Consider the following 18,349-nt stretch of genomic DNA (forward strand, 5'->3'; position numbering starts at 1 on the left):
CGACCAAAGGGATTTGGGTCAAATATGATTTGTTAGCTTATGTAAAATATCCACCAAAGAAATTTGGGTCGGAGAGAATTTACGGGTCAGATATCCAATTTAAAAGAGGTGCATTCATTTTTTAATATTGATAAATGATATGTGGTAATTAAAAGGGGATGTGGCAATTTCATTTGCTATTTAAAGAAAATAAAAATGAGTTGGTTATTTCCAGCAAAGAAACTAACATCTACAAGGGCATATATGCGCGAAAAGTTGGACGGCGAGGGCTCATATGAGCCAAATTTCAAACAGGGGGTAAATCTAAACATTTTCGAATAATTTAGGAGCATATTTGACCTTTTTCCTAAAAAAATAATTGATTTATATTTTTCAATTTAGTATATTTTAATTAAATTAATCATAAAAACTAAAAGTACATAATTTATATGAACATCATGTAATGTATGTTTGACAAAAAGATCAATATTATAAATATAATGTCATAAAATTATAAAATATTTGACAAAAAGATAATCTATCAAGTCTAACTTTTAAAAAAATAGCTTGTAATGTAAAATATCAAAGTCAATACTCCTAAAACAAATGAAATTGAAAATATAATATAAGTTCTAAACTAAAAACAAAATGTTTAGCATAATACCCTAATGTCAAATTTCAACATAACATACATAAATATGATTAAAAAGAAAAGGAAAACGTAAGTTCATAACTTTATTCAACAATGAATTCTACTTTAATTTAAAAATTATAATACTAACAAAATCATACTAATGATTTTTTTTAGAAGATACGAAAAATTGCATGGAATCACATAAGTAAAAGTTGAAGAAGGAAATGAATTATAAATAATATTTAAAAAAAATAGAAATTATTAGAATAATACAAATAAAAGTAAAAAATACATTAAAACGAAAAAACTAAAACAAAAATAAAGCAAAGAAATTAAAAAATAATCAGCTTGTAATTACACCATGTAATTACCAACAATTCACAGCATCCCCCTGTGAATTGGAGAGTATAATTACACCCTGCCAATTACACTCAATTACCTGCTAACCAGGTAATTACATGCCCAACCAAACAGGATAAACAGTGTAGTTACACCAATTACACCAAATCCAATTACTAGGGTGGGCTTTCCAAACAGGCCCCAAGTCATTTTTTGAAATATGTTTTCTCTAGTTATAGTTTCAATAGCTATTGTATATTTTTTTTTTTAATACAAATTTGACTCTTTAACTTAATTAATGAGGGTAATTTAGGTTATTAAAAAGGAAAATAATCCCACAAATCATGGTTATTGTATATGATTAGAATTCTTACCAAATATGACTACCTAAATAAATATGTCAAAAAGTGACTTAATAAACGGTTAGTGATACAGGTCCAAGTGCTTGTTACATGGCTTTGACTAAAGCAACAGGTTCTTTGAAATGTAAACCATTTAGGTCAAATAAGCTAATTGAACCAGATATCAATTAAAAGCCAGTCAGCTATGAAGAGGAGCAACTCATTCCTTTTTTTTTGAAAAAAATACAAAAATGGGGGAAAAGTAAAATGTTAAATTCCCTAGACACAAGTGTTCAGAGATGAACTTGCCATTAATCAACAAATACAAGCCAACCAAGCTCCATAATTAAGGCAATTTTCAAGCGAAACTGGGCATGAAATGTTCTTTCCTCTCTGCCTCTACATACTTTGGCTATTTTAGTATACTCACAGAATATACACGTATAGCAGTCATTTGCTAAGTTAGAACCTTGACACAATGGAAGAGGTGGCACCAACTGATATACATACCATCTGCATTCATAGATCTCTCCTACGTACTGCGATTTTCAGGACGCAATTTCGGACGTGCTAATGCCAGTCCAAGAGAAACCGCCACCCTCAATTGGCATGGAGCCTTTTTTCCATTAACAAAAACAACTATGTACCAACGTGATAGAGATGCGAAAAAGTCATTGCATACTGCAACATGAGCTTGAATTCATCTTCTCCTGCCATAATAAAGGCCACCACCTGAATGATGCAGATAGCGATGACGTGAGCCACTGCCCCTACCAGGTGCATCCCATGTGCTGCCCCTTTGAGAAACCCTACTCCCACTGCTTTGAGTCCAGCTTGGTGGCTGGTTCCCTAACCCATTTAGCTCTTCCTCCTCTCTATCATTGTACTCCAGAACCAGCCTCTTGATGTCTTGCTTTTCTTCAAGTTCAGCTGCTTCTTTCTGTTTTGTGCTCTGAATGAGGGAGCAATCACGAGGAATGAGCATTTTCTTTGTCTGTTGCTTATTACCTCGCTTCACGAGAACCTTCACTGGAACCTCCTTACTTCCTCCAGCCCCTTCATCCAATGTCTCATCACCACTCTCCCCTTCAACCCCGCGATGGTCCTTGGTTGGGCCCTCAAAGACATTCATTGGTATTGTCATGTTTAGTGTAGGCCTTCCCCGTAATTCCAATTTTCTTGAATCCAAACTTTCCTGCGAACTCATGTAACAATAACCGTCAGTAAAAAGGGGACAACTTTTCATGTGTAAATTATAAAGGGAGTAGCTAATTAGCAATTAAATCTGCAAGCATAATATATCTTCAATTATCATTTAATTCCTTTATATTTTATCAAATTGATTCCCTGACTTCTAATTTCTACAGGGGAGGGGGTGGGGGAGAAGGAAGACAGAGAGAACCATCAGCAGACCAGAGTCCTATACTTGCCTGCATCAGAGCCCGAAGCTCTCTGTCAAATTCTACTTCCTCCAGAGGATCAACCTCTGCAACCTTTGACCTGACATGTACTTTATCCTCCTCATCAGAACCCGGTCCATCGCCCTCATCAGATTCATCCTCAGTGTCACACCTATCATCCCGATTCCAATCATCTGTCTCTTCATCATCATCATGAGCCACATGCTCAATGGTGCCATTCTCTGAATCACTTTCAGTCTCCACAATCTCTTCATGCAATCCATTCTCCTCAATGCCATTTGAAAGGCTTTGCCCATTTACAGACATTCCAGAGGTAGTTCTGCTGGGAATTTTCTCGGTCTCAGAGTGCTTCTCATTGTTGGTTTTTTCAGATGTAACTATGCGCTCATGTTCCTCAAGGTCAACTAAAGCAGCATTGACTTCTTCAATTGATGCATATCTCGTCATGTTAGGACGTAATTCAGCAAATAAGTCCTGGGAAAAATGTGAGCTCAATTTGAGAAAGATTTCCATGAATGAAGGGTTAATTCTTGTGGAACTTAACCCATAGAATGGCCATCATAATTTAAAGCAAAGAAAACTAACAAAGTCACACCCGAAATTTCAAAATTTTGCACTCCAATATTTATAGAAAAATCACATTGATCTCCAGAGAAATTTGTAGGAAGAAAACCTAAACCTTGAGCCAACATCTATTTTGACAAAACATTCAAGTTGACTCTTTAGAAAACATAAAACATTAAATATCCTCATTTATTCCACATCGTCCCTATCTTACCTCCACTGTTTGGTCCAGCATTTACTAGTTCGAGGAGCTGCATTTCTAGAGAACTTTTTGGTCCAGCAAAATTTACTAGTTCGAGGAACTGCATTTCTAGAAAACTAAAGGCCAGATCAAGGGAGTATTTGCTAAAGAGGAATATAAATTTCCATGTTGGTACTTCCACTACAGAGATTTTTGCCCCTGAAGTAGCAAAATACAATTATTTCTCTTTCCATTTTTCCCTTTAGTTGAAATATTTGCATGTTGTAACTTTCAGGTCCTCCTGATTTGTTGGACCAGGTGACTATTGCTTCACTCCACAGTAACCTACATTCATAGTCTGGACTAACCTCACGAGTGTTGAGAAAGCACGGACACTAAAAGAGCACTTTTTTAATGACAAAAAAGTCCGTCTAGAGCCAAGGCCAACTGCAGCCTTCAAAACACGGGGGTGATGAGCGAGCCCCTCTAACCTCTTCACTCAAATACTGGAATATGTTCGTTTGGTGCATGGCTCAAACTTGTGACCTAAGCACAAGTCCCTCAACCCTCGTCAATTGAGCTAACCCTGGGGGGCTTTGAAAGAGCATTACATTGCCACTTACATGTAAAATTGTTTGTGTATTTGATAATACAGGTAACCACTACTTAGCTAAGGCAATATAAACTAGTGCTTTCACATAGGACAGTACAGATTAAGAGCCCGTTTGGATTGGCTTCAAAAAAGTAGCTTTTACATCAAAAAATAAAAAGTCAAACTTAAATGACTTTTAAGTCAAAAATAAAAAGTAGGGAGAGTCCTACTTTTGGTTTTTAACTTATTTTAAGTTATTTTTAACTTTGTCAAACACTCCCAAAAGCTAAATCCAAACAGGCTCTAAATCCCCTCAACACATAAATCCTACCATTGCAAAGAAATATAAAATCACAAAACCAAACAACAAAAGAAACTGACTGAAGCGAAGAGCGTAAATGTGACATCAGACCTTCATGCACACAACAATTTTGTACGCGATATAAGTAGGCAGTTTGCATATTTTCAGCCAGGAATGGATGTATTTGCTTATAGTTCCCAATACTGTGCAAGACTATGTAATTACATTTTTGACTCACAATTGTGGGGAACAGCTTCTAATGTACTTTATGTAATGTTATAAGGCAAAAGTAAGTTACGTTTCTTCATTTCTAGTGATGAGTTTTTGCATAGTACAGGCATGAATAGAGATGGGTAGAGAATCTAAAGGAACCAACCTGTAAGTCAAACTCTATATCCAGGGGGAGTACACCTTTGTTGAGTATGTATCTCTGGAAATGTATTAGGAACCGATCAAGTTTTCGCTTTGATGAACCTCGATCAAAGTAGTGTCCACAGGTTTCAAGTAGCGTAATAACCATCCTGATGCGGAAACAATCCTCGGGAGGATCCAATACATCTTGCTGAGGGGAAAAAGACAGACTTGCATAAGATGGCAGTAAATGGTTCTCTCGAATACGAAATTAAACTAGGAACGAAAGCATTTGAATTTCATCTAAAAATCCCAAATCTATGGCATAACAAAGGCCACCAGAATCCATCAATGACATTCTTTTCTTTTGATAACCAAGAAATCCCCGAGGCTACCAGTATGCAAGCAATGACAAGATATTACTAACATAAGTCGAATAAAGTGGCATGAGTGGAAATCCTGAATATTGTAGAAGTTCTATAATAATATTTTAAGAGCATGAAAGCTGGTAGCGCAGGTTGGATCTTTAGCCTAAATTCATTCGTTCCTGGTTGAATGAAGCCTATTCATTTCATAAATACATATCGATGACTGTGAAATAATAAGATAATTATATGCCATTATTGCCAGATTTCCTTTCACAAGGATAGCCACGGTAACGCCCCGTCAGTGTTGTCAAAGGCTAAAAGCTCAAAATAAGCTCTCCAGGTCTAATGGGCCTTTAAGCTCAATCAAAGTGTGGGTTTTAATTTAAAAAGGCACATGAAGGGAAAAAATATATATGTAATTCCAGAAACAAATTAACAAACTCATTCATAATGTTTTCCTTAACAATTAATCTACTTATTTGCCGATTATATTTGTTTTTTAGTACCACTCTATTTCAAGACAGAACACATGGGCAATGAGGTGCATGCCTTGTTGCCTTGCCTACTCAAAAGCAAGGCTTAAGTGAGGCAAAGCACCCTCCTTGAGCTTCAGGGCTTAAATGCGCCTTAAATGAGTCTTTGACAAAACTGCACCTCTTCAGGAACAAGTTGTCCACCATGAGGTTCGTAAAGCTAATTACAATAACCAATGAAACAAGGTTATGAAAACCACAGTTGGAGAAACTTCATTTTTTGTGTTCAAATTTATTCCATCAGTTTTCCGTGGTTTATAACCAGTTAGTTTGAGTGTATCTGTCATCTTCAAGTCATGTCATTGTCTCAAGGATTCTTCAGAATGAGAATAAGTTCCAACGTCGGTCTTGCAATTGCAGAGCTTATATGTTCCAACGAGAACAGGCCACGCAATGCCATATTCTAACAGCCAATGCTAACATAGATTGTTCTCCAAAATAAATAGTACATAATGCGTATGCAACTGAAGATTGGTTAAAAGGGCATCCATACCTCTGACGTTCCATGGCCAAAAACGAGAATCAAATAGAGCGTATCAAATATCACAGAGGAATCAACAAGTTCATAGTTATACAACTCCCCTAGGAAACGCATGTGAGCAATACGTCTTTGCTGCATCCCATAGTCATTCAATTCTAATCCCACCCTGATCTCCTCCAGAACCTGTAGAAATTAGAAAGTCGAAATTTCAATTGCAAAAGCAACATCAAGTGTATGACGCAATTAAATCGTATACATCAGTCGAATAGAGCAGAATGAACATAGAGGAACCATAGAGCAGACCGTAAGCAATTTGGGATTAGGGCTATTTGATTGATCGATTGGTATAGTGGTTAAAGATGCATAAGCCTTTCAGCACTAGTAGAACAACGTCACGAGGTTATTTGTGGTTACTTACAAAGCATGATGAGATTAAAAAAAAAATAGAGAAAATAAAGAAGGAAAATCATTAAGATCTAAATTTGTATACGCCACATAAATGTGGTTCAAAAATTGAAAAGGACTGTTCAAATTAGGAGGGTTAATGAACGCAGGTCAAATTAGGATGTTTTAGAGGTGTCAATGAGGATGGCTTAAAAATGGCTGAGTCAATAAACTGGTTAAGCATTGACAAACTATTCGACATATGCCATACCTAGCTTATTAATGCCATAATAGTCTTTCTAGTCTAAGAGCAGCCTGAAATTGGAAGTTCAGACTCAACGTGAAGGAAAGTGCTTCTACTCTCTCTTTTTTTATAAGATGTGCTTCTACTCTCTATGATCCCTCCACATAGTGGTACATCACCAGACTTGCCTTAGCTTTCCTTCTTAGGACCCAACCCACCCAACTTGACTCAATACAAATTCAAAGTTCTCCCTTTGCTGTTTTAATGCACTGAAAGAATAACAAGAGTTAACAAATCCGATATTTAACGTGATAAGACAGCTTACAATTGCTATGCTATTTCCAGTTCCTATCTTCTAAGCTTGTTATTTGGAAGCTATAATTTTGGCTTAACATAATGATTTTATGCAATGAAAATAAATTTTGGTCAAATAAATTTATTAAATAAATCTAGATAGTTAGATGCGCACATACGAGTACCAAAATATTTTTTTTAAAATAGTTACAACCATAAGGTACCAGTCAGAGGTAATTATATTTGCAGAAATTAAATTTCATTGTTAATAGTATATTATAGAATTTATTATGAGCGAAAAATGAGTACACACGTCATTGAAGTGTTAAATACTTTGTTTAAGAATTTATTCATCCCTACCCTAACATTTCAGTAGACATACAAAAATTCCAAGATATTTTTCTTCAGATTTCATTTTGAACATTGCAAACTTCAATGTTTAAATAGAACTTTTTTTTCTTATACTTCTTTCTTTTTCCTGGTGGTGGTGGTTTTTTCCAAGATGGGCAGAATTCGATCTACAATAATTTAGAAAATACTAAAATGAAGAGATTGACAAGTTATTGTGGACCCATGACCATCACATTTCTCACATTTCCAGAGCAGGTCATGTGGGACATTTGTGGAGCTTCGCCAGAGAAGATGGAGTCGCCGCAGCGGTCTGGTTCGTGGGGTGTCTGGTTCCTGTTGGTTGGAGGAACAGTGAAGAAAGGAAAATGGGTTTATTTGGGTGTGAGTTTTTGGGGTTATAATTATCCCAGTGGGTTTTCTAATTGTGGGTAAAAATTAAATAAAATTTGGATACACCGTAAAGATCATGACACGTGTGTCAATTCAAACTTCAAAGGGTATATACAAGTCATCAGTGTCCTTAAAGTATAACAAAGGGTATTTAGATACCATTTACGATAGTTCAGGGTTACATTTGTCCTTTTTCCAACCTCTTTTTTATTTCCTCTCTTTGTTCCCTTTGAAGGTTGTCAACATATCCTTAATGTTGAAGAATGCAATCTTTTTTTAGAATTCTTTTAAGACGGCTAAGATGCCCGAGGAATGAAGTTGGAGTACAATGGTTTTGTTGTACAAGAACAAGGGTGATGTACAAAATTGAAACAACTAAAGGGGTATAAAGTTGTTTAGCCACACTATTAAAGTTTGGGAGAGTGGTAGAGATGAGAGTGAGAAGGGGTGTGTCTATTTCTGAGAATCAATTTGAATTCACGTCAAGGCGTTCAACCACAGAAGCCATCCATCTTGTGAGGAGACTGATGGAAAAATATCGAGAAAGGAAGAGGGACGTATAGTGTTCATTGATCTTGAAAAGGCCTACGATAAAGTCTTGAGAGAAGTTTTGTGGCGATGTCCAGAGGCAAGAGGTGTATCGGTGGCCTACATTAGGGAGATAAAGAACATGTATGAACGAGCTAAAACGTGAGTAAGAACAGTGGGAGGAGACTCAGAGCACTTCCCTATGGACATGGGATTACACCCGGGGTCAACTCTTAGTTTGTTTCTATTTGCCTTGGTGATAGACGTATTGACGCGAGACATTCAAGATGAGGTGTCGTGGTGTATGTTATTTGTGGAAGACATAGTATTGATTGATAAGACGCATAGTGGAATTAATGCTAAGTTAGTGGAGATAAACTTTGGAGACTAAAGGGTTCAGGTTGAACAAGACCCCGACAGAATATGTGGACTGCAAATTCAATGATGCCATGCATGAGATAGGCATAGAAGTGAGACTTGAAACACAAAATATCCCCAAGAGAGATGATTCAAGTATCTTAGGTTTGTAATTCAAGTATCTTAGGTTTGTAATCCAAGGGAGTGGGGACATCGGCGATGATATCACACATCGTATTGGTGCGGCATGGATGAAGTGGAGGCTTGCCTCCTAGTCTTGTATGATAAAAAGGTACCGCCGAAACTCAAAGAAAAGTTTTATACAGTGGTGGTTAGACTGACATTGTTGTATAGGACTAAGTGTTGGCCTGCACGCCAAATTTCATTTATTTATTCTATTAAGCACTTTTTTCACATCATTATCTTTGAAAAATGCCACCCATGTCAAGAAGATGAGGATGTTGAGGTGGACGTGTGGTCATACTAAGAGCCATAAGATTAAAAATGAGAATATTTGGGATAAGTGGGAGTGGCCTCTGTGGTGGACAAAATAAGAGAAGCGAGACTGAGATGGTTTGGACATGTGAAGAGGAGATGCATGGACACACCAGTGACAAGGCGTGAGAAGTTGGCTATAGAGGGTACGATGAGAGGCAGAGGTAGGCCGAAGAAGTATTGGGGAGAGCTGATAAGACAAAATATGATGCAGTTTCATGTTATCGAGGACATGACCTTAGATAAAAGGGTGTGGAGGACATGTATAAGGGTAGAAGGGTAGTAGATAGTGTAGTGTTTTCTTGCTTATGGTGGTTGGTGTTTGCGATGATACTAGTCATATTATTTTTTTGATGACAAGGGAAGCCCGCAGCCGCTACCCTTTGGGTGCGCACAGGGTAAAACTCCCGCTCCTATGCAATAGCTCACAAACCACATAGGAGAGGTAAACCGCACTAGGCAGGCCTGGTGCGACGAGCTCGACCCAGAAGGCAAACCCCTTGCTTTCGTTGGCAGGGGGTTTCGAACTTGAGACCTCCAACATGGAAGTCCCAAGCTCATACCACTGGGCCACCCCGAAGGGTGATACTAGTCATATTATTGTAGTTCTTACTTTTAATTTTATTATTGCTTTAATAATATGTCATATTACGTTGTTTATTATATTTCAATTATCACATGATTTTATTGTTGTTTTGGCTCCTATCAGGCCGCCGGTTCATTGTTTTCTTGTTATTTGCTATTTTTTTTATGACAAGGGAAACCTGCAGCCACTACCCTTTGGGTGCGCATAGGGTAAAACCCTCACTCCTATGCAATAGCTCGCAAACCACACATAAGAGGTAACCCACACTAGGCAAGCCCGATGCGACGAGCTTGACCCAGAAGGCAAACCCTTTGCTTTTGTTGGCAAGGGGTTTCGAACTTGAGACCTCAAACATGAAAGTCCCAGGCCCACAAAAACAACTCTACCTCCACGAGGTAGTGATAAGGTCTGCATACATTCTACCCTCCCCAAAGTCCAAACCTTGTGGGATTTCAATGGGTATGTTGTTGTTGTTGTAAAGTTGTATTCTTCATCATTAAGGACATGCTAGGCTTCTAGCAACCTCCAAAAGGCTATAAGACCATAATGAACTAAAAGTAGAAAATAACAGTAACTATAGAGATCCTAAAAAGTCTACTAACTATTCAGCTTCTTCTATACCCTCTTCTTTACACCAAAAGTACAAAGTATTGATACAATTCTCTTTGATTTTCTGGATTGAGTTAGAGGTATGCTCAAGCATTTGTTGTTTCTGTCTCTATATTGACCACCATATGCATGATGGTACTATATTCCACCATTCTTTCTGGTTCATGCTCCCTCCTCTCCTTTATCCGGCAACTAACTAGATCAGCCATGTGTTCTGGCCTTACCCAATTTTCTTGGGACAAACCTAGAAACATAGACCAAATCTGTGTAGTAATCTTACAATGAAGAAACAGGTTACTATATTTGTTTCCTCATTTCCTTGCAAAAGAAAACATTGGACATAATCTGGAAGTCCCTCCTCAATTTTGCATGAGTGAGACATGCTCTTCTGGTTACCAACCAAGTAAAAATCACGTATTATACCTCTTGTGTGCAGTTGTCATTCCCTGAAAAATCTGGTATTTTTATCACCTTGTTTCAACCATAGTACTCTAGATTAGGGGTATTCAAATCCGAACTGAAACAAATAACTCAAAAGTCGAACTGAAAAAGAGTTACTGGCTTATTAGTAATAGTTCTTGGTTTAGCAGTTTCGGTAACGATTTTGATCGTTTTATATATTGGTTTATCGGTTCTTAATGGTTTGAGATATTTTCTCAACGGGTTAACCGATTACCCGATAATAAAATTAATAAATTACATTTATACCATTCAGTATACAAAGTCCTTGAGACTTAGGGTTTAGGTTTATACTTCCATTTCTCATTGTCTCAAACTCTTGGTTATTCTACAAGGTGCCAATGTTTGGTTCCGAGCAAGATGCAATCTGTCAACTTATGTGCAAAGGTTCATTTGGTTTGTCACCTCGTTTCTAAGAGATTTTCAATAATTTATTTTTTGTTTGAAATCTAAACGTTAAACGGATATCGATCAATAATGACAAACCGATATCTTAATGGTTCTATAATGGTTTTAGCATGTCTACAAACCGATAAACTTTAAAACCGAACCAAACTGATCAATATGCAGCCCTACTCTAGATTTCTATCTCCATTTTGACTCTTCATTCTTGGCTATTTCCTCTGGTTCTACTACAATTGTTGCTCATACCATCATTTCATCCTCACCTCTCTACCTCCACGAGCTAGTGGTAAGGTTTGCGTACACTCTACCCTCCCTAGACCCCACCTGGTTTCACTGGGTATGTTGTTGTTACCATCATGTCATCCTCAGACAGGTCTCTGCTTTCCTATATTAGATCAATATCAACAAATTCCTCTAGCACACCTTTTTGTGTTGTTGGTCATTTTGGTTCTGCTCCATTCTTTCAGTTTCTGTTTCAGCAGCCTAAGTTTGATGTTGAGTTTGTAGTCTGAAAGGCTACTATATTTAAATTCATACTTCTATTTCAGAAGTTTCTGAAATCTTTGCCAAGTTTTATTTTAGATCATTTTGTTCGTTCCATCTAGGATTTCGCCACTTCTAAAAGCAAATAAAATCAGTGTGGTCGTGTCATCCAAAATTACCCGAACATAAATATCTATAGCAACTAAAATTGCAAAATCCTAGTTAAGACAATAATATTGGAGGGGTTCATAATCAATAATTCCGCTTTAATTATATGGGTGGGGTCACATCAATACATATGGATCGGTTAATTTAATTTACATTAGATTAACACTTGGACCAATCATACACTGCCACATGACTTTTTAAAAAAAAATAAAGCCCTGTCTAGTCAACATTAGCTTTAGGGGCATTTTTAAGCCAAAAAAGGACATTGAGAGCATCTTTGGTCCAATAGGTGGAAGGAGGATATTCTTTAGCCAAATTCAATAGGTTCGAGGCATTTTTAAGCCAAAATATAACGTTGAGGGTATTTTCAGTCCACTAGGTAGAAGGAGAGTATTTTCGAGCCAAATTCGATACGTTAGGGGCATTTTTGGCCTTCTGATGAAATATAAAAAAGCATTGGTTCAACTGTAGGTCAGAATATACTTAAAATGTGATAAGCAATTAATATTCATGCAAATTTTGCAGCTGCAGATATATCCCCTTTTTGCCGATTCCATTACATTATACAAAGGAAATGCATAGTTAAGATGAAAATATTCATTACTCTTTTTTTATTGTATATACTCTCAACTCTTTTCTGAAGATAGTAATAAGATATAGCTATTCTCCTTAAGAAGATAGTAGTAAGAGACAGATATTCTCCTACATACAGTTTTCACCTTTTCTCCTTTTCTCATCTTCGCCAGGTTGGTTTTACGTTTTTTTTTTTCTTTTAAATTTCTTTCTTGGGTCGTCCATTGCTGCAGTTAATGCGATGTTAAAGGAACTGGAAATAAGTTTGAAGATCAAAGGATTGTATATGCTTTAAGTAGTGAAAGTGACAGACATTTGTGCATTGAGAAGGACAAACCTCATCAACAACGGCAACAGAAAAATCATCATGATAGCGGCTTAAACAAGCAGTAAGTGATGCAATCAAATGAATCTGACCATACTTGCCCCTGTGAACTTTCATGAAGCACTTCAAAAGGTATGCCTCACATTCACTCCAAGGAAGCTTACGAAGCTGTCTGAGCACATGCTCTAATGAAGACTTGTCAAGATCCGAAAAGAGCAATTTTCTTATGTACTGCATAATCCACGGCATAAAATTTAAATTCTGTAGTATCCAGTTTATAAACCACAGAAGTTGCAAACTACATGTACCTGATGCAGAGGAGGCCGAATTTTAGACACTCGTGCAGATCTTTCTGGTGGCTTGCATAAGTAATATGCATTCTCCACTAAGGTGATGTGGCGAGGATCCAAATTTTTAACATTCTTCAGACGCATCAATATTTCTAACATGTTTGCCATGCGAATTGTAGTTTCAGGAGATCGGTAGAGAAAACGCCCACATGTCTCGAGAAGATTGCAAGCAACATCAATATTGTGATGACTGAAATCATCTAAACAAGCCTGAGGACAAAGAAAGCAGCAGCATCAACTCAAACATAATTATTACTAGCCCTGAACAATAAAACGTCTAATCTACTAACTTTACAACAACAAAAAGAACTAAACACATTTGAAGCCCTTAGCATGCAGAACTGTTGGTCGTAGTTTGGTTATCTATCTTCAGTAAGGACCTTTAGTCTCTTGACTTGAGTGGGGTTGCTAGAGAGCAGAGCTTACTGATCTGTTATACCATGAGTCTGTTTGTTATCATGACAATTGTCATTGTCGAGGCCAATGCTGCTTTTGCATCTGCATACTTATTTCTTCTCTGGGTAGAGGATATAGACTTATTTTCTTGAATTTCTCAATGAGTTTATCAAGATAAGCATTGTATATCAAAAGTATGGTATGGTGGCTATGTGCTACAGGAGAGTGGATCCCAAACTAAGGTTTTTAGAAAAAGGAGGCTAAATCATCCCTCCTCAATTTACCACTAAGAATATACTGTAAACTTACTGTTCATACCTTCAGACAACTGAAAACAAGGCCAGGTGGAGCAATTCGGAATTTGCAGAGCTCTCCAATAAAACGAATATTCCTTATTTTTGTTTCTATATTCATTTGATCCTGCAAAGCAGACATAATTTTTCTTTTAAAAATGTTTGCTTCTTATTGATGGTATCCTCTAAGTCAATGGATAAACTGCATATGTAGGCTACACTTACCTTCTTATTTATCAAAAAGTTGAACTCCTCTTCCAACAACTGTAAAAGCATAGAAGAAACATCCTTCATGCAAGTTGACAGAGTTGCAACCATGCGAGAGTAGTATGGCAACAACTCTAGTGATGTCCTGGGGACATTGAACAATGCCCTAACAAGTTTTTTCCTACTGGACTTGGAATTCAGATAGCAAAACTCCACCTGTAAAATAAAAATTAGGCACAGAAGTATAAATTACAAATGAAGCCGCAAATAATTAAATCTTAAACAGGGACCAGGATAGCAAATATTTGACGCTTCAAGTCAGGGGCATTACTGTCAACTGGTCAATCAAATCACGGCTAACACAACCAGGTAGCCGCTGAAGTAGACTATCCAGATTAGTTCCTTCAACACCTTTTGCTTTCTCCTTATCACCTTCTCCTTTTCTTTCAGCTTCCTTTTCTCTTGCTTTTTCCTTATCAGGCTCTTTATCCTTTTCATCTTTATCCTTTTCTTTTGATTTTTCCTTGGTCTTCTCTTTATCCTTCTCATCTTTATCCTTGCCTTTATCATTTCTGTCCTCCTGTATAGCTCCAGCATCTGCAGTCTCTTGTGCAGCAGTCTGAGTTTCATCTGCATCAGGTGTTGAATCCTTCACCAGGAAGACAAAAAGCATCATGTCAATAATACATGACATCATGTAATCACAAAGCAAAGAACGATCAGAGTGACCCTGCAGCATCAATCATAACAGGAGCACAAAATAAAGTTGTACTTTGTCCGAAAAACATCCAAAGGCTGTTAACAGGCTCAAAAAGTAGTATTTCATAACAAATATGTTTTCGATAAATTAGTGCTTAGTAACATTTATTTGTCTTTTGATAGGTAGTGTTTTATAACATATATGTGGCAGGAAAAACCATAGCATCCACTTCCCTTCTTGCCAAAACACAACAAACATTGCAAAAGAATCAAACTTTACGAAGTTACAGACTTCCCATCTTCTTAAAACTCCTAATTCTGCAAGCAACATTAAGAAAAGAATATAAGCAAACTACCATGTTGTCGCTCAGAACAAAGGACAATTGTATGCCAGCCATGACCTCTTGTGGATTGAACATATTCATAAGAACAAACCCTTAAAGACTGGTAATAATGAAAATAAAAAATAAAATAGTGTCTATTCATTGTCGACTTGTCGTAACCCATTCCCCCAATGCTTTCTTTCAGAAAATTTCAACACACTTCCATGAAATGGTACAAGAAAACTCTGGCTATGAGTACAAAGATCACATAACACTTTGAGTTGGGCTACATAATGCAAGAGCAAGCAGCTAAACAAAGGATACCAGAATAAAATTGATAAATATCTCCCATAAAGTCAACCTGAAAATTCCTTGTGACAATAGTTCCTGTTATAAAATCAGAAGCCAGAGGGGAAGTACAAGAGATAAGGCACATGATAACACCTAAATTCTTACAATTGAATGCTCTTGCCCTTTCGCTTGTTCACTCAACTTTGGTTCTGCTTCTCCAAGCAATACAGCTGGAACAAATGCTCTGCGAAAGGGAAATTGTTACTTATGATACAAATCTATAACTACACATCCCACTTCAGGAAACAAAAAACAATAAAAAAAATAACCCTTCAAAGTATCCTGAAAATAACCTGAGATCTGGTAGACATTCATAGAAAGCCCTTGTATCTTCATCATCCCACAGGGCCTCTAGGACAGAAGAATCTTTACTACCACCAGGGGATGATGCATCTTCGCCCGATGTTACCCTGGTTGTATGACCATCCTCGGGCATCACCGGAGGTTGCATGTCAAGTGCTTCTGCCAATCTGCAATACGAGAATGCAATAAATTAGTGTCTAAATGTAAATAACAGGAAACACAAGGATTTTATGTAATTAAAGTAAGGTACAAAACTAAACAAGCGAAGAGACAGTTAAGAACATGAGAATAAATTTGTAGTCAAAACCCACAAACACCTTCAAGGCATAACAACATACGTAACAAAATGAGTCACGTAGGAAGAAAAGTATGCGGAAATAAATGTAGCATGTACTGAGTAGCATCAAGACCCTAGTGAGAGAGAATTATTTGCCTAGTACCTTAACTTGTCTTAATTTCAGTTTTCACTGATTGCAAGTGCTGGTTGGCAAAAGATGCTACGACATGGGACATATGCCCTCCTATAGCGGGTTAGGAAAGAGGCTTCAGGCTTCAATATCAATTTGGTTGTTGCTGGGCACATTATCATCACTATAGAGAAAACAGTCTTCAGATATACAGCTGATGGATTCATATCACACACATAAGCAGAGTCTCATGTAAGCGTTCAAAATATATTCCCCCGTACTAGGGTGAGGGACATGCACAGAGATTTCAGACCAAGGGAAATAGAAATACAGGAAATTCCCAGCTTTAACCTGTTTTGCAACTTATACTAACTGTGAAATTGTCATTCACATTCAAGTAAAGTGCTCTAAATCATTATACACTTTTACGAGGTGTAGAAGTGCAAGTGCTCGTGCTCGTAACCATTATCCCAGACCCGGAAAAAAAAAAGTGGGCAACTTTAGGAGCATACTCCAGAATATATAGTTGATGACGTTGTCTGCCATCCGTCCTTATTTTCTATTTCATTATCCTGGCCTTCAATTATCTGTCCATGTCATGATCAATATATATATATATATATATCGTGTTTGATCTGTTATGTAATAAAATCCTTCCAAGTAGTGTCTAGAGAGAGGGGCTCCTACTTCTCTCTAGAAGCTAGAAAACTTAAAGATCTGCATTACAAGGAGGCTTTGTCAACTGCCCTTACACTGGATGGAGGGTGCAGAAAATTGCACAGGTGAGTATGAGCCGATGTTCAGATTGTCGGCAGGTCATATTGTGGAAAGGAAATCTTTCTTTGCGATGTGCTTGGTGGGAAGATTTGAGAAGAGAGTGAATTCACCAGCTGGTTTCCATGTGAGTAGCAAAGACATGGGCAGTGGAACCATAGATTTAAGTATCTGTCTTCCATGGGAGACTCTACTTTTCTCTTCAAATTCTCTAGCGAGGCAGAGACGGTCCAGGTCCTTGGAAGGGCGACGGCAAACAACTTCCTTAGTCTTCATAAATGGTCTGAGGATACAGTTCTTCTGAATGTACAAAGGCGGAGAGGAGTTGGGGTGGTGAATGTGCTAGATTTGCGATTGCATCTTTGGTGCAATTATTTTTTCAGATATATTGGGGATAAGAGTGGGGGTTTCTTGGGGATGGATTGCAGCCTCACTGATGCGTTGTGGGTCAGGGTTTTGGTGAGGAAAGGGTGAAGTATGCAGGTGTCTATGATGGTACAAGGGGGAGACGAGAACTTCAGGGTCTGGTTAACACCAGATTTCAGCCCTGAAATTCTCAAAGAGAGACGAGATAGGGAGGATAGAATGGGAGGAGGAGATAGGGGAAAGTGGAGAGAAAAAATCAATTTCCTGAGGAATAGAGGTCTCATTCACCAGCTTCCATGGCTGGAAAGTTTTTTACGGCTAAGGGAAAGGAGAAGATTGACGACAGGTTTGAAGTTGAGAGGGAAGATCGAGTATACCCCTGAATTAGTGAGAACCTGTTTGGAGGTAGAAACTTAACCGGTTCACTAACAAAAATGAACTGGCTTAGCTCTCCAAAAAAAGACCAGACCTGTCGTTTTGTCAACAGTAAAGGGTAAAACAGAGCTGGAGGGTTCCAACAAGGTCCTCAGCCTCTAGGGGTGTCGGAACACGTGGCGGATTTTCTGTGAAGGGGGACGAAGTGCAGGAAGTGGCGAGTGGATGCCGTCATGCCCAGTGAACAGGTACGCCGGAATCCCGACGCTGACAGGGCTTTTGCTGACGAAAATTTCACTGGTGGTGATCAGAATCACTGCAAAGTGAAAAAAGATTTTGGGGTGGAGAGGAGGGGGGGTTGTTTCTACCAAGGGTGCTGCAACGATGGGGTCAACAGGAGGGTCCTGTTTTGACGTTGGAAGGGTCAGAACACCCTTGTCCAGTTGATTTTGTCGCGGCATCTTCCAATGTTTCTTGTGGGGACTCAGAGAAGGCTATTCCTGTCTCTCGCTGGCTGGATAGGGGTGAAATGGGAGCGGTAAAGCAGTCTTCTCTAGAAAAAAGGTCCCCCATAGCATATTGTTGTGCAGGGAGGAGTCTCTGGGGAATTTTGCAATTTTTCTTTTCAATTCAGATGAGGGTGTTACTAGGAACATCATTGGGGTAGCTGAAAAAGGTGTGGGGAGAGGAAAATTTCCAAATGGGCAGAAAAGAAGTATATTAAATTCTGGAAGTAGTTCTTAGGGGTTTCTTTTGAAGGTAGTGGGGG

At 38.0% G+C, this 18,349-nt stretch overlaps 1 protein-coding gene across 3 annotated transcripts in view; it reads right to left on the reverse strand.

Moving 5' to 3' along the window:
- Positions 1-1,492: 1,492 nt before the first annotated feature.
- LOC102580674 (regulator of nonsense transcripts UPF2) overlaps positions 1,493-18,349 on the reverse strand; it is a 27,918-nt gene continuing 11,061 nt past the window's right edge. For all 3 annotated transcript variants that reach the window (XM_006340483.2, XM_006340485.2, XM_006340484.2), the window contains exons 8-18: positions 15,649-15,825; positions 15,461-15,539; positions 14,314-14,631; positions 14,001-14,198; positions 13,801-13,902; positions 13,045-13,296; positions 12,749-12,967; positions 6,098-6,268; positions 4,729-4,914; positions 2,724-3,188; positions 1,493-2,488 (exon numbers count right to left, since the gene is read on the reverse strand). In XM_006340483.2, the coding sequence (XP_006340545.1) occupies positions 1,994-2,488; positions 2,724-3,188; positions 4,729-4,914; positions 6,098-6,268; positions 12,749-12,967; positions 13,045-13,296; positions 13,801-13,902; positions 14,001-14,198; positions 14,314-14,631; positions 15,461-15,539; positions 15,649-15,825 (2,662 nt within the window). In that variant the 3' untranslated portion in view covers positions 1,493-1,993. The remainder of the gene's footprint in view (positions 2,489-2,723; positions 3,189-4,728; positions 4,915-6,097; positions 6,269-12,748; positions 12,968-13,044; positions 13,297-13,800; positions 13,903-14,000; positions 14,199-14,313; positions 14,632-15,460; positions 15,540-15,648; positions 15,826-18,349) is intronic.

The sequence above is a fragment of the Solanum tuberosum genome, unplaced genomic scaffold, assembly GCF_000226075.1.
Source record: "Solanum tuberosum cultivar DM 1-3 516 R44 unplaced genomic scaffold, SolTub_3.0 scf00019, whole genome shotgun sequence".
Lineage (NCBI taxonomy): Eukaryota > Viridiplantae > Streptophyta > Magnoliopsida > Solanales > Solanaceae > Solanum > Solanum tuberosum.